This window comes from Balaenoptera musculus, chromosome 3 (genome assembly GCF_009873245.2).
Source record: "Balaenoptera musculus isolate JJ_BM4_2016_0621 chromosome 3, mBalMus1.pri.v3, whole genome shotgun sequence".
Classification (NCBI taxonomy): Eukaryota; Metazoa; Chordata; class Mammalia; order Artiodactyla; family Balaenopteridae; genus Balaenoptera; species Balaenoptera musculus.
In genome coordinates this window covers 151,693,165-151,720,221 of record NC_045787.1, presented here as the reverse complement: position 1 = coordinate 151,720,221, position 27,057 = coordinate 151,693,165, and the positions used below count along the sequence as shown (strand labels likewise).

The 27,057-nt window shown below is 56.4% G+C and overlaps 1 protein-coding gene across 5 annotated transcripts in view; it reads right to left on the bottom strand.

Annotated features, from left to right (window-relative positions):
• Positions 1–3,681: 3,681 nt before the first annotated feature.
• FLT4 (fms related receptor tyrosine kinase 4) overlaps positions 3,682–27,057 on the bottom strand; it is a 40,498-nt gene continuing 17,122 nt past the window's right edge. For 2 of the 5 annotated variants that reach the window (XM_036849038.1, XM_036849043.1), the window contains 23 exons: positions 26,715–26,832; positions 23,808–23,962; positions 23,556–23,718; positions 21,997–22,126; positions 20,791–20,899; positions 19,413–19,775; positions 18,990–19,136; positions 18,759–18,890; positions 18,484–18,590; positions 18,061–18,196; positions 17,482–17,586; positions 17,022–17,135; positions 16,735–16,823; positions 16,443–16,593; positions 15,866–15,960; positions 15,350–15,472; positions 14,089–14,200; positions 12,703–12,802; positions 12,238–12,343; positions 11,449–11,600; positions 10,380–10,500; positions 9,237–9,322; positions 3,682–5,562 (listed from right to left, as the gene is read on the bottom strand). In XM_036849038.1, coding sequence (XP_036704933.1) covers positions 5,364–5,562; positions 9,237–9,322; positions 10,380–10,500; positions 11,449–11,600; positions 12,238–12,343; positions 12,703–12,802; positions 14,089–14,200; positions 15,350–15,472; positions 15,866–15,960; positions 16,443–16,593; positions 16,735–16,823; positions 17,022–17,135; positions 17,482–17,586; positions 18,061–18,196; positions 18,484–18,590; positions 18,759–18,890; positions 18,990–19,136; positions 19,413–19,775; positions 20,791–20,899; positions 21,997–22,126; positions 23,556–23,718; positions 23,808–23,962; positions 26,715–26,832 — 3,113 coding nt within the window. In that variant the 3' untranslated portion in view covers positions 3,682–5,363. The remainder of the gene's footprint in view (positions 5,563–9,236; positions 9,323–10,379; positions 10,501–11,448; positions 11,601–12,237; positions 12,344–12,702; positions 12,803–14,088; positions 14,201–15,349; positions 15,473–15,865; positions 15,961–16,442; positions 16,594–16,734; positions 16,824–17,021; positions 17,136–17,481; positions 17,587–18,060; positions 18,197–18,483; positions 18,591–18,758; positions 18,891–18,989; positions 19,137–19,412; positions 19,776–20,790; positions 20,900–21,996; positions 22,127–23,555; positions 23,719–23,807; positions 23,963–26,714; positions 26,833–27,057) is intronic. The other 3 variants (XM_036849040.1, XM_036849039.1, XM_036849041.1) reach the window with 3 other exon arrangements.

The window sequence follows — 27,057 nt, the reverse complement described above, 5'->3', positions numbered from 1 at the left end:
CCTCCCTCAGCCCCTTCATTATCCCTCCTGCCTCCCACATTTGGCTTATGACAAACTTTGCCACCTATGGCTCCAGCTGGGAAGTAAAGAGGTTTCCATCTGGCTCTGAAGAGACAGAGGTGCACCCACTCCACTGCGGTCCAGAACAGGAATGACTCACTTGCCCTGCAGTGGTGCCTGCAGCCAGTTGCTCCAGCAGATCTTCAGAGGCTGCTCATTGACTTCTAGAACTCCCCAGTTTGGTCTCATACAAGGGATACATTTTCTTCTTTCAACATCAGGTTGACCCTAATCTTTCTAAAAACAGGCTTTCCGGGCTTCCCTGGTGGCGCAGTGGTTGAGAATCTGCCTGCTAATGCAGGGGACATGGGTTCGAGCCCTGGTCTGGGAAGATCCCACATGCCGCGGAGCAACTAGGCCCGTGAGTCACAACTGCTGAGCCTCAGCGTCTGGAGCCTGTGCTCCGCAACAAGAGAGGCCGCGATAGTGAGAGGCCCGCGCACCATGATGAAGAGTGGCCCCCGCTTGCCGCAACTGGAGAAAGCCCTCGCACAGAAACGAAGACCCAACACAGCCAAAAATAAAAATATAAAAAATAAATAAAATTTAAAAAAAAAACAAAAAAACCCCCCAAAAAAACAGGCTTTGCAAATCCCCTGTCTGTTCTCCTCACTGAAGCCCTCACCGATTAGCTGAGAATAACTCTGTCTCCATCCTCCCTGGCTGAAGCCCCAAAAGGTCTCTGGGATTCCTGAAAGGGGCATTTGTGGGTGGGTTGAGTTCCCGTTTATTCAGCCACAGATGAATGGATGGGTGGGGAAATGGATGGATGTATGGATGGATAGATGGATAGATGGATGGATGCATGGGTGGGTGGATGGATGGACAGGTCGGTGGATGGATGTGTGGGTGGATGGAGCAGTGGGTATCTGGGGGATGGGTAGGTGGGTGAGTCCATGGAGGGGAGGTGTTGGGGTTGGATATCACTGCAGACAGTGTCTTTCCCAGTTGACTTTTAATGTTGCTTTTGAAGGACATGACTTGGTGAGGGCAGGGCTTCCTCCTTAGTGTGGTCACTCCTAGGTGCATTTCAATTGTTATCTCATAATCAAGGTGGCAAGGTGGCAAGTCACAAATGAGAAACTAAGGCCCTAAGGGGCAGTGCCTGGCCCAGCACCACCCAGCCTCAGGGTGCCACATTCTCCACTCTCAGCTGCGAACAGCCTTCAGAGCACAGCCTGGCCCAGGCTCTCTTCCTGGTGGCTCATGGCACCCAGGCCTCGCTCAGGGGTCCACAGGGCAGGCCTCCTTCTTGGTGATGCTGCCGTTCCCTCTCTGAACTTGAACTTGCATGTGGACATCTGGTGGGGTGGACCCCATGACATGGGCACTGGCCAGCACCTCGGACACTCTCTGTAGCTGATTATCTGGGCTGAGGTGCCTGGCCTTAAGAGTTGGCCCAGGCCTCCTAGGGACAAGTGGCCTGGAGGATCCACCATGGGGGTGGGGGAGGCCAGTGTCTGTGCTGGAAGCTGTTCCCCCTACTGACAGTGAACATCAAGGTCAGGGACTCACAGCCCACCCTGGTGCAGCCCAGATTCTCCCCACCCAGGCCTCACCCGGCTCCCAGGAGGTCCTGTTCTGCTCCTTCAAGAGGTGTGTTTCTCAGAGCATAAATGTAAGTCAGAGCTCATCACCACTTTCTCTAAGCTTCACCTTAAAACAAGAAACCAACTCCTTATTTTGCTCCCAGGACTCTTGCCAGCCTCTCCTCTTTACCTCCACCCACCCCACCCCAGGTCCCTCCTTCCTTCTGACCCAAGGCCTTCCACACCAATCTTCCTCCTGTACAGAGCTCCACCCACATGTCACTCCTTACAATGGGAACTGTGGGGACAGGGACTCTGCCGTGTCCCAGGGCCTAGGACAATGCGTGGCTCAGAGCAGGGCCCGATGCCAAGGGGCAGTGGTGACATTAGGACAGAATCAAAGGACACTCAAGTGTTCCCTTGGCCTGATTCCTTCTAAAGGAGGCAACTCATGGCTCTCTGGTAGAAATGAATAGGAGTGTGAGACTGGGGAGGAGGGGAGGTGGGACAAGGGGGTGGGTGGGCACCCTGTGAAGGGCTGGGGCCTGAGAGGAGGAGAGAAGAGAAGGTTCCTGGGACGTGGGAGGGGCTGAGGGACCCCGAGGTGGGAATACACTGTTGCCTGTTAAGATGCTCCTGGATGGTGCCCTTGCTGGCCGGGTTCCTATTCACACCTGGAGTCTCTGGTGCTCTGGGGAGTGAGGGCAGGTGGGGACATTCAGTGCAGCCCTGTGCATCCATCCCAGGCAGGACCAGAGTAGCCCAGAAGGGCAGCACCACTTGGAACTGGGCACAGTGGGGGCACTGGTTCCCACAACATGTGGGTGCACTTTGGGCTGGGTGAACAGGCAGGCATCCAGATGGCTGACACCTGGGTTGAGACATTCGCCAAGGGAAAGTGGTTAAATTCAACCAGTGATATTGTAAAGTTAAAATGTCCAAACTCAGTGGGGGTCTTTTCCGTATTCACATTTAGAATTATTATAGAGGTAAAAATAACAGCAAACCCACTACCACCAAAAGCTGCCTTTGTCAGGAGGGACTCTGCCCATGAAAGTGAAAACGAGGCCGAGACAGTGGGCATTGCAGCCGCGGGGTATAGGCAACACAGCAGGTGCCCGAGGAGTGAGACAGGCCTGAACAGGTAGGCACAGGGCCTGGCCACAAAGTGGCCTCTGGCTCCTGACCTTTGCTGGGCTTCTGTCTGCTCCCTTGGGTGAGGTGCCCACTGTGCTGTGCTGACAGCTGGGTCCACGTGACATGGCCTGATTTCCTTCCTGAGTCCCTGGGACTGCTCCTGGGCTAGGCCCTCCTGGGAAGCCTGCTGAGGTCGTGTCCAGAGGGCTAGTGTCACACCTCAATCTAAAGCCACCTCTATGCCAGCCACTCACTTGTGAAGGGAAGGCATACAACATCCCAGGGCAAGGTCCTGCCACACTCTCCTGGGTGGAGTTCATGTCTCTGGGTAGGGCTTGAAGTAAGGGTCCTAGCTCAGAAGCCCCTGATCTTGGAGTCCAGGAGTCCACTCAGTCATGGAGGTGACCCTGGGTGCACGCTGAACCCCTCTTGTCCTGTCCCCGTCTGTGGTCTGTGATGGAGGTGGTCATAGGCTCTTTCTGGGGTGGGGGGTGAGACTTGGGGAGCTGATGGCAGGGACCCAGCCTGGGCTGTGCTCTCAGGCCCATGGGCCACCGGTGCTTAGGGCCTGAGGCAGCATTTGGTTCTAGTAGGTGGGGACAAAGCACTGTCACTTTATTCATAAAGTAAACATTAGGGGAGTGCGTTCCTAGCTCTCTCAGGAGCCAAGCTGGGCGCTTCCCAGCTCAGAGTGGAACCCCGCGTCCTGGTGCTTCCAGCACCCTCTGCTGGTGGCTTTGGGAGACTCCACAGCCTACTGGGCAGAGAAGGGGGGCTGAGCTGCCTCTGCTGCCCTTTCCTTTGCGTGGCCAGTCCTGTGACCTTGTGGGGCTGATGATCAGCAGGAGGAAGGCTGACCACAGAGGCCTGGGATTTAGCTGAGAACCCATTCACTGTAACTCAGGACTGGCATCAAATTTATTATTATCTTTTGTTAAATATTTTATATTTTCGGAGCATATGTTCTACAAGGGGGGGTGGGGGTAGATTTTCTCCCCAGTACATTTTTGTGTGTGCAGTTATGTGACAGGAGAATAAGTGACACAAACACAAACAGGTGGTACACATGTGGGGAGGGGTCTCAGGCCTGGGCCCCTGCACGCAAATCATGAGTTGCTCCTCTGATTGAAAACAGCCTCTGGACTTCCACCAGGTAAACCTGAGACCCAAGTCTCACAGGCAGGTGACATCAGAGGAGGAGGTCCACTGGGGACAGTCATACCTGCATTCACCATATCTTAAAGGAACAATACACAATGTGGGGGGGTTCCTGCCGGGCAAGCCCCTGCTCGCTGCACGGCCGCCTGTCCTGCAAGCGTCTCATGGGGTGGGGGTGGGGTGTCAAACATTGTGGTGCTAACTGGGATGAGGGTCTTTCTCCTGCTAGGGGTGTGGGTAGCTAGGGAGTGTGAACTGGGCTGGGGAGGGGGGGGCCCTGGGCAGAATGGCTCCAGCCTCCAGATGGTCCTCTGCTGTTCTCTGAGAGAGGCTTGACCTGCCAGGGCACTGATGTCAGGTACAGATCAGGGGGCAGAAGACAGGGCCTCCCTGGGGCCACAGGGACATCCAGTGATTGCCTCCTGGTACAGAGCTATGCTGGTGTGTCCTCTGGGCCAACCCCAAAGCCTTCCTCGGTGGAACCCACAGTGCTTGCCTCTCATAAAGTTGTTCACAGCTTGGATGGTGCCTTGGGTGGCAGATCTAAGTCCCAGAGGGAAGAACCAGGTGATTCTCAAATGGGGCAGCTCTAGACCATCGGGTGACTCTTCCAGTTCTGGGCTAGGCAGGTGAGGCTGGGGACTTTCTCCAGAAAGAGGTGGCCACAGTGGGGTCTGTTATGACAGCACTTGACTGGGTGTCAGAGGCAAGGATCGTCCAGATTCAGAAAAACCTTCCCTGGGCTCCCTTCAGACGGAAGTTTTAAAAAGTAAATTCTTCACAGCATCTCAAATAGTCTCTGAAGTTCTAAGGAAAAAAACAATGTTGAATAGTACTTCTCAACACACAGGAGAAGAAGGCTTGCTGTAACTGGCTCGGCACTGCGGAGATGGCTACTCTGAGCTGTTTGGCCAGGCTCAGGAGAGGACACCCCCATTGCCCCTACAAATTTCTCATTTGTTGCTTTGAGCTGGAATGCATCTTTGAGCCATATGCATCTTCTCTTGAGCCTTGGAGTGGCAAGTGAAGAAAGCCATTCCCACGGGAAGAGAGGCTGCATGGAGGGGGCAGCATTTTGGGTGGGTGCTGGGAGACCACAGCTGAACCTTGATTACTATGTGATTCTCAGACCCTCATATTCCTCATCAGAAATCAGGGATCACACCACCCACCATGATGAGAGGAGGCACCCAAAGAGATATTTCCCATGAGAGTGCCCGACCCAGGGCTGGCCCCTGTGGATGTTGAGCTAAGTGGAATCTGAATCTGAAGGGGAGAAGGGCCCCAGGGATCAGCAGGGTGGTCCTGGGCAAGCATGGTGATGGAGTTCAAGAGAGCCCTGGAGCCTGGGTTTTGCTCTTCCCCAGACCGAATGAGATGAGTTCCCAGCCTGGGCCTCCAGCCCTCTGCTCGCTGGCCAGGCACGGTCCCCACCAACTGTTGGAGCCCAGGGTCCAGTGGGCCTTGCCCGAAGCTGCCTTAGTAGCTGCTGTCTGTGAAGAAGGGCACTTGGGCAGATGGGATGCCATCGCTCTCCTCTGGTCGCCCTGCCAGCTCCCCATACTCGCTGTTGTAGAACACCTGGCCCTGGGCCCCTGGGTCTGGTCTCTGCCGCCTCCCTGGGGGGTCAGGGTGTGCCATGGTCACGTCCATATTCCTGCCTGGTCCTTTACAGCTGCTGAGACAGGGAAGGTGACGTCAGTAAGAAAAGAAGAGAAGAGTGATTGAAACCATGTTGGGTCTGATAGGAATCACCAGACACAACCAGAGCAATAAGAAAAGCCAATGGAAACACACGCAGACTTGACTTAAATACAAAAACAAACCGATGTGACTGTTGGCAAACACCAGAGCTTTCTTTGTCCCAAGCCTGGGTGTGGGACAATGGAGAAAGCCCAACTTCATTCCCCCAAACCTGCTTCTCTCCCCTGTGTCTCTGTAAATGACACCAACGCTGATTCAATGACTCAAGCACCTGGGTGTCATCCTTTCTTCCTCCCTTTCCCTCATCCCTTATATCCAGCCCACCCAGAAGTCCTGTCCTGTCTATTCCAAAATGCCTCCATGCCCCTCAATCCATGCTCTGCCCCTACTTTAGAATGAGCTTCCATAACTGCATGCTCTGGGCTGCCCTAGCACATCTTTCTTCTCCCACTCATGCCTCCCTATAGGCCAGTCTTCAGAGATCCTTCAGATTAGATGGTGTCCTTCTCCTCTTGATACACCCTTCAGTGGCTTCCCATCACCCTCAGAATAAAATCCAAGCTTCTCCCCCTGGCCCAGGAGGCCTTGCCGCTTCCAGTCCCCACCTGCCTCACTGATGGCCCTACGATTCTCCCTCCTTAGCACTCATTTTTTTTTGAAAATTTGTTTCTTTGCTTTTGCTTCTGTTTTTGCTTTGCTTGGTGCTATTGAAAAGCCTGATGCCAATCTCTCTCTCTCTCTCTCTTTTTTTTTTAAGTGACTTGGTCTTTTTGCCTGGATTTCCAGAATGTTTATCTCTAAAGTCTAAAGTCTAAAGTCAACTAGGATATGCCTCAGAGTTTACTCTTCTTGGGCCAGTTTTCCCAGGTACCCTTCCAATATGTAGATTCAGGTCTCCTTTTATTTAAGAATTATCTTGAATTACATATTTAAAATATTAGTTCTATTTCACTGTTGGCATTCTTTTTCCTCAGAGACACCAATTGTACACATGTTGGATCTTTTCTACTCAACTTCTAAATTTTTCACATTCTTTCTGACACTTCTTTACCCATTTACTTATTTCAGTTTTAATTTCTTGACTTCTTTTCATGTCTATCAAATGTGCCCTCCACTGTAAGTCTGATCTAATTGTCCCTTGGGCACTCTGCTTTTCATTTTTGAGAGGATTTGTCTTTTATTTCAATTTCTTCCATGAATTTAGTCAGCTCGCATTTGATATCTTCACACTGTTCATCCATTTCTATTCTGAATTTTTGAATTTATGATTCATTGTGCAGCTGCTTATTTAATTATAAATTTAATTCATGTTGATGTGTTGTATCACAGTTTTTCCATTCTTTTTTTTTTTTGGAGTGTTTACAGCTATTGAAAACTTTTAATTCTAATTTTCTTTTTTATTCTTATATGGATAGTGCTTATTTTTTCTGTTCATGATTATTCACGCTGAGATTACCCTATGGAAGGGGGGCCAGGGATGTGGGTGTCTCCCTAGTTTTCTTCATTCAGGAGTGCTGTATCAGATCCATATCACCTTGAATTCCTTCAACTGCATCCCTCTTTCCAAAGGCTCCGTTTGTGTCCCATGCTCTATCACCACTGGGGACCAGCCAGTCACTTAGCAGGGAGTGCTGGACCCCCTCTTGGCTGCTGCCATTCATCCATACTGACCAACCACAAGCCCAGGGTTTCCAGTTCTTCCTTTCACCTACAGACTTGGATGAAATGCCACACCACAGGGAATGAGATCTGGCATCCTGAGTGGCCATTGAAAGGGCTGGGTGAACCACCTGGAAGTGAGGGTGAGTTAACTTCCCATAGGGTGAGTACTAACCAGTGGTTAAGAGGAGATAGGAAAGAACTGGGCAGATAAACTCCCTCCTTCTCCCTGACAGATGCCTCCAAGGCACATTCCATCCTTGCACCTGTTTGGAGAATGTTCCATATGCCAAGTGAATGCACCTGCCAAGTCACCTGCTACACCTCTTTGTGGCTCATCACAACGTGTTTCTAAGGGGACCTGGGAAGAGAACAGTGCACTTTGTTGCCCCTATCATGAGGTGCAGTTTCTGTAATGAACAGATCCTTGGGTATCTGTCTTCTGGATTCTTAATACAATCTTGCTTCCATAAGAATCTTCTGCAACTTTCTTTTTCCTTCACCACCAGGCACCTGAGGTGTACACTCACTTCCTGCTCACTGCCCTTTCAGAAGCAGTGCCTTCCCAAGCAGTTGTTCTAGTGCTCATACTCTGTTGTCTCCCCAGTCTCTGTGGCCACCATCCCAAGGACCTTTACATTCCCTTCTCACGGGGCAGTCCCCATCCTGCCCTCCTTCTGCTAGGGCTTGGGCATGGCTCTGCTGGTTCTGCTGCTGAGTTCTATACCCACACATAGCTGAAGTCTCTCCCCTGGTTATATCATAGGCATGGGCTCTGACAGGCCTTGTTCCATGTGTTGTTTTTAGGAAGATCTGTGGAGATTTGAATTTAACTAGCTACCATCCTTTGGCTCACCCTCTTACTGAATTACTTTTTAGGGAGATAAAAAAACTGTTCTGTAAAGAAACAGCCAGAAACTATTTCTGTCAAATAAATTAGCATTAATTTTCCAAACCTAGGTTACTAATAGAGATCACCCGAATCAATAAAAACAAAAAAGGCCAAGATGCATGATACAGATGCAGTAACTATCCCTAGGCATACGACCCCACAACCACCAGTGTCCACAGTGTTGCAAACATGCCCTTTGTAAGCTTCTGGGAAAATAACAGATATTTGGCTAAGTTGTAGAGGTCTTAACTATACCTATCAGAAAGGCGAAAAATGGCATCAACTATCCTAATGTGATACAAATTAACACCTGTGGTCTAGGGTAAAATATTCAGAGACAACATCTATTGATTCAAAAACAGCCTAGGCAGAAGCCAAGATTTGCTCTGAAAAACTGTGTCAGATGACCCAAAAAGGGGACCCTGACAGACACAGGTGTCAAAGGTAGAAGTGAACGGTCTGAACACAAGGATCTGAAGAAAGCAGAAAAGAGCACTGTTTTATATAATATTGTAAGTCCTGTCATTTAAACAGCTATGAGCAAGTCAACTATTAAAGTGGATAAGTAGACATTTAACTACTTTATATATACCCTTAAAAGTTTCAATATTCAGGTTTTCTTTTTAGAGACGGGGGCTATCTTCTTGGGCAAATGGAGGTCACTGTTTATGCAGGTCACCCCCCTGTGCAAGCACACAGGAGGATTTCTCTGTAACCATATTCTTATCAAAGTAGGACACCAGCCATCTCTAGGTCACATGATCTGTGGCCTCCCCTGGCTGGGGGAAGGGTGTTACACGCGTTGGGCATGGTGGATCTTTCCTGGTTTCACAAAGAATATTGTCTGAGTATCTGTCGAATGGCAGGGAGGTTTGGGGACCAGCACCAGGTGTACTGGGTCAGGACGGTGATGGGGGAGAGGGGGCCTTTGGTAAGGCTGGTCGACAAAGGCCTCAAATCCCAGAGTGGCCTGCCTTGAACACACAGAAAGGCACTATGGAGCCATGAAAGGTTTCAGGTAAGAGAGTGACAGGCACATGCCGGCCTGGCCTCCCTTCCCTGGCCCCTTCCAGGAGAGGAGGCTCCAGAAGCCCTACCTGAGCCCACTTTCTTGTCTGTGCCTGCTCTCCAGCCGCTCAAATTCCTCGGAGGCCAGCACCATCCCACTGTCCGTCTGGCTATCCTGTGCAGAGAAAACAAGCCAAGGCTGTGGGCCCCAAGGACCTGCCCCGCTGCCAACCTGACACTCATCCTACGGGAAGTGTGCGGGAAACAGGCATCCGTTCCATCACCAGAGCCTGTAGGTTAGGGTCACATGCCCCCACCACAGAGGGAGAAACTGAGGCCTGGCAGGGCCATGCCTCACGACTCAGGAGGGTGGCAAAACTGGAACGCCCCACTGGGAGACATAAAAGGTGGCTATACACATGCTCAAGGCACAGGCAGAGCAGGAGCACCAGGAGAAACAGGGAAAGTATCGAAAGGATCTGGCAGCTCATAGTATAGAAAAATGATCCTTAGACACATCCCAGGTTTAGGGGGGCTAGGTCACCTTTAGCATGACTTGGCATGGTTTTCATTTTGATTTCCGTGGAGGGGAAGTGCACTCTTGTCAAAGATGGGGGCCCCCCAGCATTTTCATCTGGTCCTGGGAATGGGAGCCCGGGTCTGCATGGCTCTGGTCCAGGGCACCCACTGCCGCCTCTGCACCCAGCCTCCCCTGGACCTGCGCTCACTCACCAACCCCATCTGGAGGGAGGCTGGGAGGCTGTCTGTGCCTTCAGCCTCACGGAGCTGTAAGAGGTCTACTCTGCTTGACTGCATCTGAGAACACAGGTGGTTTTCCGTGCCCCTTACCCCAGCCTCCTCCTCTAGTGACACCATCTCCTCCTCTCTGGCCATGTGGCTTGATGGCCACCAAAGGGGGGTCCTGACTCAGGCTGATCCCAGGAGAACCATCTAGAAGGAGTCATCTTTCTGCTGGGTTCCTACTGGAGTTTCTACCTTGCTGGGAGAGAAAGGCTGGGGTGCCAGGGAGGGGAGCCCCTCTGTGAGTGAGGAGGGCACAGGTGAAAGCAGCAGAGACACGGTGGCACCCGACATGCCTGAGGCACAACCTGGACTTGACATTTTCAAGCTGGTTTCTGCTGCTGGCCTCAGGGCTTCCTGACATCTGACTCCCTGTGGAAAGAGCCCAGTGGCCCTGACCTGGGGTGCACAGGTGCACCCACCCCACTTACCACTGAGGCCTTGTAGGTTGTCAGGGTCATGGGAAATTCTTCGAACGTTTTCATCCTGAAGGGACCCTGGGTCTGAGTGCCCCTGGCAAGGCATCCCGGAAAGGACACACAATTATAATATCTGTGGGGAGAAAACGTAAAGTGCTGAGAAACGCACTCCAGCACCCTTCCTGAAAGCTCTTTCCACCTCTCATTCTGCACCCCTCTCCACTGGGTCGGGTGTGGAAGGTGAGTGGAGGGCACCCAGCTTATGTGTGACATGGAACTGGAGAGAGACGGGGGGAGGACTTCGCCCCAGGATGGGCCACCCTGTACAATGCAGGCAGTCCCGGTGCTGCAAGCTACTGCCTGACCTGCACCTGCGTGCATGTGTGTGCACATTCGAGTGCCTGTTCGGGGGCTGGTGGAAGGAGCCTGGCAAGAACCAGCTAGGTGTTCCTGTCCCCCAGGCCTGGCTTTGCTCTATGCTGGGGAAGATGGGGTGGGGAGTCTCAGAGCCCTTCTCTCAGCAACGTCAATGGGAATGTGGATGGACTTTCTTGGACTATAGAAATACACTGGCAATAGACCTCTGACCCCGAACTCTGGGAACTTAGGCTGCATTCTAAATCCTAAATACAGGTTAGTGAGTGACCTGCCCTGCTCCCAGGGTCCCTACCAGTGGCCCTTGGGACTCGCCCCTCTCCCCACCCGCTCCGCTTTCTTTCCCTGCAGTGTGGAGCTGGCCAGGGCATTGTGCTTGAGATGGGCACTTCCTTGAAATTGGCAGGGGGAGGGCCTCTCAGGGGCTAGGAGTGCGGGCAAGCAGAGGATGCCAGAGGGAAGAACTGAGGAGGTGTGGAGAAAAGCAAAGTCGCAAGGCTACATGGCCTTGGAGGGGCCCCGAGACTGACCAGGACCACCAGGGTGTCACCGAAACCGGCACTGTCATTGAATGTCACTTTGTTGAGTTGGCATACAATGGCCTCTCAAGCCCTTGTAGTTCACTTTTCCTTGATGACTGATGAGGATAAAACAAACTATGTCCCCCTTGCCTGGGGGACCCCTGGACCTGGAGAGGGCGGCTGACCTGGCAGCCAGGCTGTGCCGGTGCAGGCTCGGTGGGCTGTCCTCCATGTCAGCATCGGTCTCCATGACATGCAGGGCCGTGGTGGACGCCTGCAAGAAGCTGCCCTCCTCTGAGCTCTGAGAGCCACAGGAAACCACGCAGTCCTCCTCTTCCTGGCAGGAATGGCACAAATGGCCAGGGTCAGAGGGCTCTGTGCCCCCTTAGCCCTGCCCCTGCCCTCAGGACTGCTGGAGTTCCTGACCCTTCAAGTACTGTGCTCAAGGGCTCCAAGGACTAAAGGAGCAGGCAAGTTCTCTCCACAGCCCTCCCAGGCACCCCATCTGAGGAGGAGGTCGGCACAACAGGACCATCCTCACTCCAGAGCCCCGGCTGCTCCGCAGCCTCAAGAACCAGCACTAGTGCTTCCCACCCTCTTCTTGGGCGGAAGTGGACCCCAAGTTCCTGTCTCCAGCCCCTGAGGCTGGGGCAGCAGGCAGCTCCCTGTTCCCTCCTCCAGGTCCCAGGGCACTTGCTGAGGCCCTGAGCTGCCCTGAGCCGGCCCTGAGCTGCCTTTGCTCCCCACCCCTGTGGGGGGAGATACAAGTCAAAGGCAGGTGAAGGGGGCAGAGGGACAGAGAGGGAGGTAGAGGAACACACCACTATTCTGCTGGGAGACAGGGCTTTCTGTAGGCTCCCTGAGGACCAGCCTGGGGCTCTTCATGGGCAATGTTGGGCTCTGACCATCCACGTGATGGACACTGGGTTGGGGCCAGAGGTTGCTGTAGCCCGACAGGGAGAGTGGGGGCTCACCTGATGGCCCCTGCCCTGAAGCAGGTCCCCCAGGATCTCCACCAGATCTGAGAATGCAGGCCTCTCTTTGGGGTCTCCGGCCCAGCAGCTCAGCATGATGCGGCGTCTGCGGGTACAGCCAGATGCTGGACTGTGTTCTGAGTGCACCCCTCACCCTACCCCAGCAGACCCCAAGCCCCCTGCCTAACGACCCCTCACACCTGCTCTGCCTCCCTCCCTCCCCAGGGCTTAGGTAGGGCTGTCCCTCCTGCCTGCAGGGAGGAGAGTTGTCAATGGACCAGTGGTGGAGTGAGAGACTGTGTCTGCAGGCCTCCACCCCCACCCCTGTGACTGAACAACCTCCCACCTCCCACCCTTGCCTGCATGCCGCCCTTCCCATGCCCGTACACAACCCCTCTTCCCCTTTCCCAATGCCCACCCACCCCTCTGGCCCCCCAGTGCCTCACAGCTTCCCAAGAGACTCACATGGCAGGAGTGGCCAGCTCTGGGGCCCTCATCCGGGTGCCTTCTTTCAGCCGTTGGCAGAACTCCTCATTGATCTGCACCCCAGGGTATGGGGAGGCCCCTGAGGGCAGGAACAGGATGGGTGGGTGGGTGGGGAGCAGGCTACTACTGTTCAGCCCAGACCCCGAATCGCCTCTGTCCTGGCCCTCCATGGCACAGGGCTCGGCCTGCTGCTCCCCTCCCCAGCTGCTAGTTCTTCATCGGGTTAAGAGGACGGTGGCACCCGCTTGCTAGAGCTGCCATGAGCATCAGCGCTTATCACAGGCACATTAGCGAAACCATGTCCCATCCTGGGATCATCAGGGTCAGTAGAGCTTCGATGAGCCATTTGAGCTGCCCTGTCACAATGACCTCTCTTAGGAGAAGCTTTCTCTAATTCTTCTTTAAGTCCTGTGGCTGTACCAGCAAACAGGACCTAACCCCTCCTAGCTCCCTCCTTGCCTCTCCTGACCAGGGGAAAAACAGCACCTGCAAGCCATACAGCAGTGGAACGACCCTTTTAAGACAAGAGTCAGACTGCTCTATCCTTCCCTCAAAACCCTGCATGGCTCCCAGTAGACTTAAATTCCAGGTTCTCATCCCAGTGGGCCTGCAGAGGCTGCACGAGCCACCTCTCCTAGCTCTCACTGCATCTCCCAATGCCACCTGCTTACACCCTGCCCACCTCCAGCAGGCGGGGACCATGGCCATGGCTAACCCCTCATCCTGGACTGCTGTCTTCCCAGGCCCACCTGCCTCTACTCCACCCACCTTCATCAGCCTGGGCCCTCCTGGCCCCGCTGGCTCACACACAGTGCTGTCCTTCCTGCGCTCTTCCATGTTCTTTTATTTTTAGTAACAGCATCGGTCATGGCTGCCACTCAGTGTTTTCACTTTCCCACTTGCTTACTGCCTCACCCCTACCCTGGTGGGGGGGGCTTCACCTTGGTCCCAGCAGGGCCCAGGTTCCCATGTGAGGTTCTCGCAGGTGTGGTCACTGAGTGAGCACCCAGTCTCCTCCCAGCCGCTCCCAGCCCTGCAAAAGCAGGAGCAGCACCCCCAATGGCGGGTGAGGAAGGGGCTCAGCCAGGGAGGGAGAGATCCGGGGGAACTCGTATGGTGTTACCCTCTGTGACCTGTGTTGACCCCAGGAGCTGCTGAGTGGACACAGGGTTCTGCCCTGGCACAGGCTGGAGGTGAAGGGGAGAGGTAGGGGGCTCTCCAACCACCTGCCTCAGAATGACCTGGGCTGTTCACTCCAGGTGTGCACCTCTGGGCTGCTCAGCTCCTTGTGCAGAGGGACTGGTGGAATGACCTGGAACCTGTGATCTTGCCTGCCCCCTCCCCTGCACCCTGCCCTGCACTCACCCAGGGAGAAGATCTCCCAGAGCAGTACCCCAAAGGACCACACATCGCTCTGTGTGGTGTACACCTTGTCGAAGATGCTCTCGGGGGCCATCCACTTCAGAGGCAGTCGGGCCTGTGGGAGGAACATGTGTCCCCAGTGGGGGAGGGAAGAGAGGGAAGAGGCCAAACCCTTGGGCAGCCCTCCTCCTGCCCCCAGTCTCCCCAGGACTCTGTGGAGTCACATCCCAAGAAAGGCTTTTTGATCACATCCACCCTGTGTGTATTCGGATGGCTCTTGCAATTTGCCCTGTTCCCACTCCCCCATCCTGCAGGTAGGACGCAGAAGCCTTCGTTCCTCCCTTGAAGGCTTCTGCCCTGCTACTGTTCTCCTGGGTCCATCTGGGTCCCTCTCTTGCTCTGTGCTCTCCCAGGGAAAACTTGCAGCCCTCCTCCAGCTCCAGACCCCTCAGCCCAGCATCCTGAGGAACACCTGTATCCCTGCACAACCTCACCAGCTCCACCTTTCTCCACTCACTTGGTCCCCAAACTGGAAGCATGGCATCATTCCTGACCCCTCCTCCTGTGGCTTCGGATGTGCCTTTCCTCCTATGGCTTCTACCTGGGAGCCCTGAGGGCCATGGCCCTTCCAGAATTGCCTCTGCCTCCACCCCAGCACCCCCACTCCCCTCTCCTCACAGCCTGCAGAGGGGGGGCTTCTAGACCGCACACCTGACCCTTACCTCCACAGCCCCCACACACCTGCCAGTTAGAATGAAGTACAAAAGCCTTCACGGTGGGCCTCTCATAGCCTGGACCCATTTTGCCTGTTGACCTCCCTCTAAGCCTCCTCCTTCCTCCCCTGGGGCAAAACCCTAATCAGCTACGGATGCTCAGATGCCTGCCTCTGAGCAGCACCAACGAGACACAAGTTGCACCTAGCACCCACGTACTTTGCTGTGACCCCGCTACACCAGGTCTGTCCACCTCCAGGACAGACACCATGTAGGGTCCACCTCTGCATGCCCAGCCCCTCGTGGGCAGGCATGGGGAGTCAGTGCCCACCTAATGGACCAAGGTACGGGGCCAAACACAAGCTCCAGTTGGAGCGCTGTGGTCCCTGTTTGTCAGCTCCTGTCTCCACTCACTTGCTCCAGGTGCCTCAGCAAGGTCACCAGCATTCCCGTAGGCGCAGGCCCTCAGACCTTCCATGTGGATGGCAGTGAGTCCACCACCCTGCTCCATGGCCCCCAACCCCCATCCTCCCTCTGTGGTCTGCACTCACGCTGCCCTTGCGCACGTAGTCAGGGTCTTTGTAGATGTCCCGGGCCAGGCCGAAGTCACAGATCTTCACCACATCACTTTCTGACAGCAAGATGTTCCGAGCAGCCAGGTCTCTGTGGATGCACTAGGGGTGCAATGAGGTGCAATGCAGTGATCAGTGCAGGCCCCTGGGGCCACACCCATACCTAGAGCTCCAGGGTGCCCCACCTGAGCCCTGCTCTTTTGAGAACAGATTTCTGTGTGCCCCCAGGACTTGCCATGGAGAGAGCTTGTGGAACCGTGCGGACAGCAGAAGAGGCTATGCAGTGGGACAGACTGATTCTATATCTACCCCTGCCTCTGACTAGCTGGAGATCTTGGGAAGTCAATTCCACCCTTTGGGCTCAGTTTATAACTCTGCGAAGTGGGAGAGATGCGCCTTGATCATAGCTGTGCTGTGGGGTGAGCTAGGACCAAGCTTGACATGCTGGTGAGTTTTGGCCTTTCTCCCCTCTGAAGAGCCTGCCGGGGCAGTCACCTTGCGAGAGGCCAGGAACTCCATCCCTCGGGCCACCTGGAAGCTGTAGCAGACAAGGTCTTCCATGGTCAGTGGGCTCAGCCACAGGTCCTCAGCTGCACAAAGAAGCAAGGCTGGCTCAGGAGGGTCCTCGTCCGTGACTCCCATCTTCCACCCAGCCCCAAAGGGAGCATTTGTTCACTGAACCTGGCCGCATCCCTCCTGGCCAGGCTTAACAAGCATGTTGGCCCCCTCGCCTGCCCCTCAGCCTCCATTCTCTCCGTGACACCCGCTAACCACTTCCAGAGCAGTGAATACTGTTGCCACACTAGACCTCTGCCCCTGCTACTTCTGCCCGGACTGTTCCCCACCATGTTTGCAGGGCAAACTCCTGGTCATCTCTAGATGTCCAAATCAAACATCAAAAGTCTCTGTGAAAACTGTTCCTGAGGTGTCCTCCCTTCCTAAGGCAGAGTGCATTACATGCTCTCCCACAGAAGTCTCTCCAGGAGGGTCCCAGGCTGGCTTATCCCAGGGTCCCTGATCATGAGCTATGAGTGTGCCAGTGAACTCAGGCAAGGGGAAGCCAGACTCTTACCTTCCTGGACCGGAGGGGCTCGTCCTGCCCCGCCCTTGCCCATCAGGAGCCTTGTGAGGAGGGCCCTGTCGCTGCTCCCTGGCCTCCTCCGGTCAGCCTTGGCACCCTCCACCATGGAGCAGAAGCGCCTTAGCTGCTCAGGGGACTTCTCCTGCGATGCACAAAGCAGGTCCGAGGGGGAGGAGGCTGGCCATCTACTGCAAAAGCACTCCCCGCACCTCCTCCCCAGCCCCTCTAAGCACCTTGCCTGCTCACCAGCAGAGCTCTGGCCCCTGGTGGGGCGCCTACCTACCGCGTAGGGGTTGAAGGCCTCCCGCTTGGTGCGCAAGAAGTTGGAGAGGTTGCCGTACTTGCAAAACTCCACGATCACCATGAGGGGGCCTGGGGCAGGGCAGGAGCCAGGATCTTGGTGACTGAGGGCACGCTGGAGGGCAAGCACCACAGCCACGGCCCTGCCCCAAAGCCCTCCTGTGCCCCTCCTCATCCCCGCCCATTCCCAGCCCAGCTGGCCCTTCGCACCCACAAAGACAGAGCACCCTGGGGGACTCACCCTCCCGCCAGGGCACCTGAGCTCTTTACCGTTGGGCTTGGTGCACGCCCCCAGGAGGTTGACCACGTTGAGGTGGTTACCGATGTGGATTAGGATTTTGAGCTCTGACATCAGGGCACGGTGCTCGCTGGCTGTGGCGCCCTCTGGAGGGAACATGGGGGCTTCGCGTGGTGCCCAGCCCATCACCCAGCCCCTGCATGACCCTCTTTCCGCGCCACTAGCTTAGCTGAGGCATGGCCAGTGCTCTTGCTGGTGGGGGCCCAGCACATCCCACCTGCCTCTCTGAGGCAAAGGGTTTAGGTGGAACTGGTAAGTATTACTCAGATGTGAGCCCCAGGCTCGGCTCTGATTCCCACGGACTCCCTGTAGAACCTAGGGTAAGAGTCTGTTCTGAGCCTCTTTCCCCTCCTGTACCACAGACCCACCAGCCCACCCAGAGCTGCTGATCCCCACCAGCTCAGCCACCCCTGCTACCAGCTGACCCCACACCTTTCAGCATTTTCACGGCCACAGTGTCACAGCTGCTGCCCTTGTTGATGCCAAAGGCCGAGGCTTCCACCACCTTCCCAAAGGCCCCATGGCCGAGGACTCTCCCTGTAGGGGCAGGGAGCCGGTTCCAGGTGAGCTGTATGGGGGTGAGGGTGGAGAGGATTGGGCAGAAGGGACAACCCCTGTGGAGGGCCAGGAAGGAAGGCCCAGGAGGCGGAGGAAAGTCGGGCTCCCCTCTGCCAAACAGGAAGTGCATGGGGAGTGGGAGTGGGAAGAGAGGGAGAGGAGAGGCAGACAGGAAGGCCTGCATCCTCTCCCAGCAGGTGTGATGGGCCCACCCTGCTTAGAGCAGCAGGAAGTGACCTCGGGGGCCTGGGAATTGAGAGCCCCAATCATTGTTCTGGGGATGCATGCCTAGATGGACAGGTCGGGCCAGGTGGGGGCTAGGTGGGACCTTCTGGCATGAGTTCTGAGAATGGAGGGATTTCAAGGCTCTAGCTTGCCCAGCCCCACAGCAGCTCAAGCTGTCTCTGCCCAGCAGTACAGGGTGGGTGAAGTAGGCTGGGTGCGGGGTCTCACCAAGGTGCAGCCGTTCCCTGGGGAACTCCCACTGACTGGCATCATAGGACAGGTATTCACACTGCTCCTCCAAAGGCACTTCCCCAGGGTCCATGATGATGGACAAGTAGCCGGTCTTGATGTCTGCATGGGTTGGCTGGGGGTGTGGATGGGGACAGCTCATTGACTTGGCCATACCACCCTGGCTTGGGTAAAACTTTGCCTGGGACAGATGGGAGCTCCTTAGGGACTTTCAATATAGGAGGGGACAGATGGACAGACAACCTCTGGTCCTGTAAGAGCCCAGCATGGAGGGGTCAGGGAGGCCTCCCAGGATACAAGGCTTCCACGTGGAACGATATTCCTTAACTTAAGGGCTAGCCAGGGTGGAGAGAGACCCCATGAGGAGCTGGGGAGAGACTCAGCTGGGGAAGGAGTGCTCACCCTCCTCATGTTACAGAAGATGAGGAGGAGGAGGACCCAGAAGAAGACGGCGATGACCCCGGTGCCAATAAGGATCACGATCTCCATGTTGCCTTTATCCTCGGAGCCTGAGTGGGCAGAAAGAGGCTAGTGTGTGCGTGTTGTGAGGGGGGAGAGGGTGCACCCTGAGGCAAGTGCCCCTTCTGGTGTGCACAACTAGCAGTGAGGTGGCCACGAGAAGACGGCGCCAAGGGCAGGCGGAGGGTGGGTGGAGGGGCGCGAAGGGGAGGCCGGACCTTCCACGGCCACGCTGGCGGAGGAGTTGACGCAGCCCTTGGCGTTGCACACACTGCACAGATAGCGCCCGGCATCCTCCTCGCGTACGCGCTGGATGCTCAGCCTCTGGTTCGAGTCCGCCAGGTCGATTCCTGCAGCGAGTTGGGGTGCAGGTTCGAGTTCAGGTAGGTCTGGGGCCTTGGCCTCAGCAGCTTCCGGACCCCGCCCTTTACCCACGTCCATCCCCCTACCGGACTCTTCCTCCAGGGGCCTCTCATCTTTGTACCACACGATGCTGGGCATGTGCGCCCCGGCCACCGGGCACCTCATCTCCAAGGAATCGCTCACATTCACCAGGAGGTCGGTCAAGTTCTGCGTGAGCCGCGGGACTTCCAGGGCTGGGGGTGGGGTGGAGACGGAGCTAAGTGGAGCTGCAGAAAGCGGGAGGGCACTCCAGGCAGGGGCCCTCCAGGGCTGGGAACTCTCGAAGCTGAAGGGTCAGGGTTTGAGCTCGGGGGTGGGCCAGGCTGCGCACCTCCACAGAAGGGCTGGGGAGGGTGACGCTCTTGCAGGCTCGGGCTTGGGAATGGACCGCCCAGGCGCGTGCTGGGCTGGGGGTGAAGGCTCCTTGGGAGGCGCCGCCCTGCCCTGCCCTCAGGCCCTGCCTGCCTCACCCTGCACTGACAGGTACTTCTTGTGGCAGTGCTTGTCGTGGCTGCGCCGGTCCTGCACCTCGCACACGTAGTCGCCTTCGTGTTCCGGTGCCACGCTGGGGATGGTCAGGCTGAGCGTGGCGTGGCGCACCCCGGGCGCTGCCTCCTCCAGGCTGGCGGCCAGCGGCGTGGCGAAAAGGTGCACGTTCTTGCAGTCGAGCAGCAGTGGGTTCCCGTGAGCGTCATGCAACGTGGACAGGTTGAGGCGGTACCAGCGCAAATGCTGATAAGTGTAGTTGTCGGCCCGGCAGCTCAGGTGCACGGCCTGTCCCTCTAGAGGATCTTCTGATGGCTCCGATTCTATGCTGAAGCCATCGGGGATGGCTGGGGAGGGAGGAGGAACCACTATGAAGCTGTGTCACAGTGTTGGCTCACTTACCCCCTGCCCAGGGCCCCTCTCTCCCTTTCTCATTGGCCTTTGGACTCATTCAGCTCTCAACTAAGGGTGTACATCACATGTATCTGGGGCAGGGACAGCACTCTGGAGCTCTCTTCTCCCTCTCACTTACAAGAGACCAGCTCTCTGAAGTCATTTCCACCAGGCTCTCCTCCGGCCTTGCCTCCCTCTAGCTTTTTCCGAGACAAGCCCCAACTGGCTGCTGCCGCTACCTCTCCCAGGATCCCAGATCATCACTGAGTTCCTTGCTACCAGCCTCAGCAGGGGCCTGAGTCCCCATTCTCCCTCACTGCTGACCACACTCCCAACCACTGTCCCCTCCTTGAAACAATCTGGTTTCATTAGCTTTTGGCAATGCCTCCCAATTTCCTTTTGTCCCTCTGGCCGTTCATTGTCAAGCTCCTATGGGCTCCTCTCCCCTCCAAAGTGTTCTCTTTGGCTCCATCTTTCTTCCACGTGCCCTTGTCTACACCTCTGGGCCCAGTGACTGTCCTTCCATGATCTTCTTAGCTTTTCTGAGGTCACTAACAAGTTTGAAAATCTGAGGAAACTATGGACCTCCTCCCCAGGGCAAAATGCACATAGGAACCAGCTGCTGTGCAGGATCCAGGGCTTAGGAAGGGGGTGGGAGGGAAGTGGAGTTAGGCGGAGCTGTGGGGAACAAGAGGGCACCCATAGGGGAGGCACTCCAGGTCTGGGGGCAGATGGTGCCAATCCATCCCAGTGGATTACCACCCCAGTCCATATGCCTATGACCTCCAAATCTATCCCTCCTGCCCAGACCCAGGGGCCCAGTGGACCCTGGATATCTCTCCTGGGTGCCTCAAGGTCACCAGAAACTCCATGGGCCCCAATCTAGGCATATCATCTTCTCCCAGGCCTGCTCTCCTCCTGTGCCCACCTGGTTCCTGACCTCCATCCAGGCCTGCCCAAGTCACTCACTGGTCACATAGAAGTAGATGAGCCGCTCATCCTGGCCCACTTTGTTGAAGACCACGCACTTGTACATGGCAGACACATCGGCGTCCTGGATCACCAGCTTGCTCACCGTCTGGACAGGACATGTGTCAGGCATAAGGGTCCATTTCCTGCATGAGTTCCCCTACCCCAACCTCCTTTTCTGCATGGAGGTTGCTGTGCCCACCAGAGTAATGAGGGAAACTGAGGCTCTGAGCTGGAGATGACCAAAGCTCAGAGACAGTACCAGGAATGGTGAGGCAGGGAGAAGGTGGTGAGGGCACAGCAAGAGGTGGCTCCCCAGAAAACCCAAGGGACAGCACTATGGACAGTTGGCTTCAACTGTGGCTGAGGTCAGAGGGCAGCATTAGGCAGGACCAGAGAGACCTCTGGCTGTGGATGGGCTCAGGCTGTGGCCATGTCGAGGAGGGGACAGGGGCCTGGTAGCACTGGGATGGTCCAAGCCAGAGCTAGGATTCATGCTCTGGTCACATCAAGGGTCAGCCTGTGGTCCAAGGGGAGCAGCTGGTCACTGTGTGAGATCCTTGTGATGTGCCCATAAATGCCCCAGGGCTTTTGTGATGTGCCCACAAGTGCCCTGGGTCGTGGCAAGGGGAGGGGCTGGGTTCCAGGGCTCCGGAAGGACTCTGGCCTGGGGGAGTAGGAAGCTTGGAAGCAGAGGAGGAGAGAGGGCCATAGGCCCTGCCTACCATCCAAAGACCCCACCCCCCAACCCCAAGCCGGGCACTTCCTGGCCAGCCTGGAACAGGAAGAGGCTCTGGAGGTGTGTAGGAAAACAGGAAGTGACTGTAGGAAGTGGGTGCCTTTGTTCAGTCCTTCCCCTGCCTGGCCTCTTCTAGGCATTGCCCCCAGCCTGAGCCAGCAGCTCAGCAGCCTTTGGTAAGGACGGAGCCGGCCCCCAGCCCCAACCCTCCCAGCCCTGGGTGGCTTGCGCCCATGGCCTTGAATCTCAGCTTCCCTGTCTGGGAAGCAGTTGGAGGTTTGGCCCCCACAGTCTACATGCAGGCAGGGAAACTGATGCCCAGAGACACTGCAGAAAGGTTACTGACGCTCAGCTGCTATCGCAAGAGCTCTGCAAGCCCAGTGGAAACCTAGAAGGCCAGGAGAGGGCCCCACCCTGCCTCCTTTCTTCTTCTCCCCCAGCCACTCAGTGGCCTGGTTGGCCCGTACCTTATTTTTGCCCTCCACAAACTCAGTCCAGGTGTCCAGGCTCTCAATGGGGTTCACAGCGTCCTGCATGGTCACCTCCCTCCAGTCCTGGCACTGTGGCATTTGGTCTCGCTGCTGCCGCCGCTGGCTGCTGAAGACACGGAGGGGCAAGGGCAGGTCAGGGATACAGGCAGAGAGGGTAAGAGATGGTGGGTAAGGCTGGCCCTTGGGCTGAAGTGAGAGAGGGGGGCGGGGGCTTTGTTTCTGGAACACTGTTCAGGTCCTGGCGACCCATACGGCACGAGCTGCCAGACACAGCCTTGCCCAGTAAGCCAGGACCTGCGCCTGCAGAACACCACAAGCCCGTGGCTCTGCGGTCATCCTCTAGTCTGTTGTGCCTCCTGCTCCTACCTGCATGTGTCCCTTCCTGCAAAGTCCACCCAGATCTCCTAGGGCAGCAAAGTCACCACTCCTGTTACAGGAAGCCCTCTCCCTCCCTACCCCTTCTAGAGCTGCAGCCCCTCCCTGGGCTGGCTGTGCATCCCAGCACCTTTGGTCTCCTGCTGGGATGGGGGTCTGGGGGGAAGGGGTGGCCCAAGGGAGGCTCTTGTCTGCCGCTAATGGAGCAGAGTTGGCCCCAGGGTTCTGTAATCATGCAGAGCATAACGGTAGAGCGTAAGAGGGAAGCACATTTGGAGGTGCCAGTGACCTGCAGCCTTGTGGTCTAGAAGAATCTCTTATAAGCCTTGAATGTTGTGGGCTGGCCACCCTGACTGAACCTTCCTAACTGACCATGCCAGGGCCACAGCCCCTTTGCTGGTATAGCCACCCTGTCTCCCTTGGGTTCCCAGCTCCTGTCTCTCCCCAGCCTGTGACCCTGCACCCTGCCCATTAGGATCTCTTGCTAAAAGGCAAATGTGACTAGTTACTCCCCTGCTCAACACCATTCACCAGTTCTCTAGTGCCTCCCAGACCACTGACCACCTTGGCCCCTCCATTCCGGGCCCTTGTTTGTCCAAGTTTTCTCTGTTCTCCCAGACTGTCTGTCCTGTTGGCGACCAGTCAGGTAGGGCAGTGTGGCCCAGCAGTTGGGCAAGATCTGCTGCTTATTGCCGTGACCTTAGGAAAGTCACATCCCTTCTCTGACCTCACTTTTCTCCTCTCTAAGGGGTCATGGTGAGCGCTGCACAGATGAGCTGATGAGCATTGGACATGCTTAGTGTGCCTTGGGGCTTGGTACAAGTCTCACAAAACTAGCCTAGGTCTGCCTGTTTGGTGAGAGGTGTCCTCCCTGGTGCCCAGAGATCCTCTCCAGATATGCAGTTGTGTGTCTGGGGGGCTTTGCTTTCAAGGGAGGTGGGTGGGCTGGACCATCCCCAGTGTCCAGCCTGGCCTGATTGATATAAGCGAGCCTTGCTCAGGCAAGGTGAGGTCAGGGATTGGCTACAATCCCTGAATCGCGATAGGGTTTGGGTTTAGAGCAGGGGTCTGGGGAGGGCTGTGGACAGTAAGTGGGGGTTATGACTGAGGTTGGAGATTGGGCTGGGAAGCAAGGGGAGACAGGGTGGAGCCACACTTACAGGCTATGCTGGGTGAAGGTCTTGCAGGGGGTCCACGGCCGCCAGTGCCACTGGATGCTGAGAGGAGGGGGCACCCCATAGGCAGTACAGGTGAGGGCTTGGCGACTATGGCGGGAGTAGATGCTGGGGGAGGAGGCCTCCTTCTCGTGGATGTGGGGAGGCACTGGGGACACAGGCAGACGGCCAGTCAGTCAGCCTCCCCCACCACACCCGCCTGTCCACCATCTCCTCTCCTGTCCTGCCCACACATACCATTTACCACCAGCTCCAGGCTGATGTTGCGCCTCAGGCCGGCCGCGGAGTTCCACAGGGCGAGGGTGTAGATGCCCGCACTGGCTTCCGTCACCTCCTTGAGCACCAGAACGTGTGGACTATGGCGCCCTGACACTGCCTTTCTGTCCTTGTACCTGGCCCAGGAAGGGAGTTCAGGGGCCTGTGCGGACCCCACCCCGGCCCTGTCCTGGCACTCCTTCCATGAAGCACCCCAACCCCTACAACTGGGATATACTGTCAGGAGGCAGGAGAGGCCAGGAGCAAGAGGCCCCTCCTGCACCAGACCAGGCTGCTGGGAAGAGTAGTAGGGGTGTGGGTTGCAGCAGCTGACTCTGGACTGAGGAACAGATGGCCTAAAGGCTATGGGGATGGTCTCCGGGCTCAGCCTACCGGGTCTCACAACACCTATAGGCTCAGGACCAACTGCAGTCCCCAGGGGGCCTTGTCTGTCTCTCATAGGCTTCACCGGTGTGTGCTGTGAAGGGGTGGAGGTGCAGTCCCCGAGGGGCACAGCTCCTTACCACATGGGGGTCCAGGAGCCCTGACCCTGGCTCTGCCCTTTCTGGATCTCTCCAGATATGGGGTCTTCTTGTTGCCCTGCCCCCTCCCCAGGGCTATGCAACTCACTGTCCTGCCTTGCTTGGATGCTAGACACCTGCAAGTCTCCCTATCTCCTATATTCATATCACCCGCTCGTCAGAGAAGCTGTGTGAACCGGGAGCCGGCCCTCGGGCCTGTGCCTGCTCATCTGCACACTAGTGTTCACACGTATGTCTGTTGACTGTCCGTCTCCCCTACTGAGCTGTACAGGGACTGTCCCCTCACTGCCATATCCCCTACATGTAGAGCAGCACCCAGCACACGTAGGTGCTCGATGCACACGTGAATGAATAAATAAACTCACACCCCAAAGGAGACTCCTCCCCAGTACTGAGCTGGGAGTGCTGCAGGCAGTGCTCCTGCAACCCAAGCTCTGGACTCTGCCTGGAAGCTGCCCTCCCTTAGGCAGGTGCCTTACCTTGGTTTACTAAGCCAGAGAGACACTAGGAGAAGCACAGCCCTCGGGGCAGAGAGTAACAGTGAGGGGGATGCAGGGGTCTGGCCCTCAGCTGCAACACCACAGCCCAGTCAGAAGAGACGTGACTTGCCAGGAGTCACACAGCAGGGCAGAGCAGGACCCAGGCTGTGAGGCCTGCTGGGCTCTGGTGCAGAATCCTGGTTGCCACCTGCCGCATTTGTGATCCTAGGTGAACTGCTTCACTGCCCCAAGCCCCTGTGTCCTCATCTGAAAACCAGGGAAACCAAATGAACCTTCTTGCAGGTGTCGTCAGGCCTACCCAAGATATGGCCTTTAGGGTCAGCATGATGCCGGACACACAGAGGCTGCTTTGGGAACCAGGACCAGCCTGTCTGTCTGTCCACTAGATCTCCAATCATCACACGATTACCTGGAAGAATTGGCCCCTGTGGAGCTATAGTCACCATTAGTGCCCTGGGGCAGGTGTCTCAGTGAACAGTGGGCCCGGCTGAGCACTTCTTGGAGGCAGGTATTGGCCAAGTGAGAAAAGAAAGGCCAGATGTGGTGGGAATGGTGAGAGGCAGTCAGCTGCCTGAGGATCAGGCCTGGGCCAGATCTCTGATGCAACAGAGCTGGCCACCCTCCTGGACAGGGTCAGTACTACTGGTCTTGGAGGGCAGGGTACTGGGCCCTAGGCGTCTCCAGGAGACCGCACCTGTGAGGGAGGCTCCAGACTGCATCAGCGCCCTTCCGGACCCTGTCTCAAGGGTCCTGGTCCTGCACCAGATGCCCCTGATGGACCCCAAAGCCTGTGGCCTCAGAGGTAGGGTCACAGAAGGCGCAGGCCCAGGACATCCAGGGGCTCCCCCAGGAGAAGCCTGCTTCCAGCCTATGGCCAATGAAGTGAGATGCTGGCTGAGAATGTCTGGGCTTCTGCTTGCCCAGCTCCAGGCTTTCAGCAAAGGTCATCCTGCCTGGTGGGAGGTGCTCCAGGCTGGGAAGGCAAGGCTCCTCTGGCCAACTGTGAAAGAATGGAGCAGACCCCTCCCAGGAGGCTCAGGGCTTGGGTGGGAGTGCCCTTCCCCTTTCCTGGCCTGTTTGCCTCATGTGTACGATAAGGGTCAGGCTAGAGTGTGACCTCCCAGGGTCAGGCCAAGTGGACTGCTCAGATGGCCGAAGGGTGCATGGTGGGGTGCTGTGCCTTCCTGAGCTCTCTGGGAGCTCTCAGGGAGCGCCCGGTGAGGGTGAAACCACCAGTGAGGGACCCCTCACTGACCCTTGGCATACCCTGCAAGGGAGACCATACTCTCAGGTCACACACCAGAACTGGGGATCTGGAGCCCGAAGGCCTTCCGGAAGTTCTAGCTCACTGCCACACAGATCAGGCCCAGCCCAGGGCCCAGCACCATAATAATTTGTGAAACCCCTTTGACATCTCCAAAATTCTGGTTAGAAGGATCCTGGGGGTGGCAACCTATTTGGATAGGGGCCTAGAAAACCTGAAGTCATCCCTCTATGACACCCTCCAGCGGGGGCCCTCAGAGAGGCTGAGTGGGTGCAGGAAACAGTTAGATTATGCTGTGCCCACCACACCCACACATAACAGGAGACTGGTATTTACACTCTTTCACAGTTTAGCAGCAATTCAGGCCAACCTTTCCTCTAGCCAAAATATCTCATTATGTGCATATTCCTTAGAATCTTCATAGGGGTTCCCTGCCCAGGGTGCAGGCCCTGATAGTGGGGACAGCTCCCCATCCAGGTCTCAAGGAGTAGGCCGTGATGTGGAGAACGCTGCCCTTCCCTCCCTGTGGTTCTTTCCTGCATTGGACCTGGTGGGTAGTGAAGGGCAGGAGCGAGGGAGGTACCATTGGAACTCCGGTGGCGGGTATGCTGCCAGCTTCACGGGCAGTTTCACCAGCTCGTCTCCTGCCGTGGCCTCCAGGACGGGACCCTTGAGCCACTCGACGCTGATGAAGGGCTTTTCTGCCAGACGGGAGGCATCAGGGTAAAGCTGGGGCCAGCATCGCTGACCCACCACCACCCAGGGATTCACAGCCACCCCCAGTGGCCAGATGCTCTGCTTTCTGGGGTGTGGGAACCGGGCAGTCCGTCCACTCACGGCCCTCCCTTCCCTCTGGCTGGACTCCACACTGCTCAGGTGCACCATGACCTATGACCCTCGGCCCACACTGCACAAGAACCCTTGTT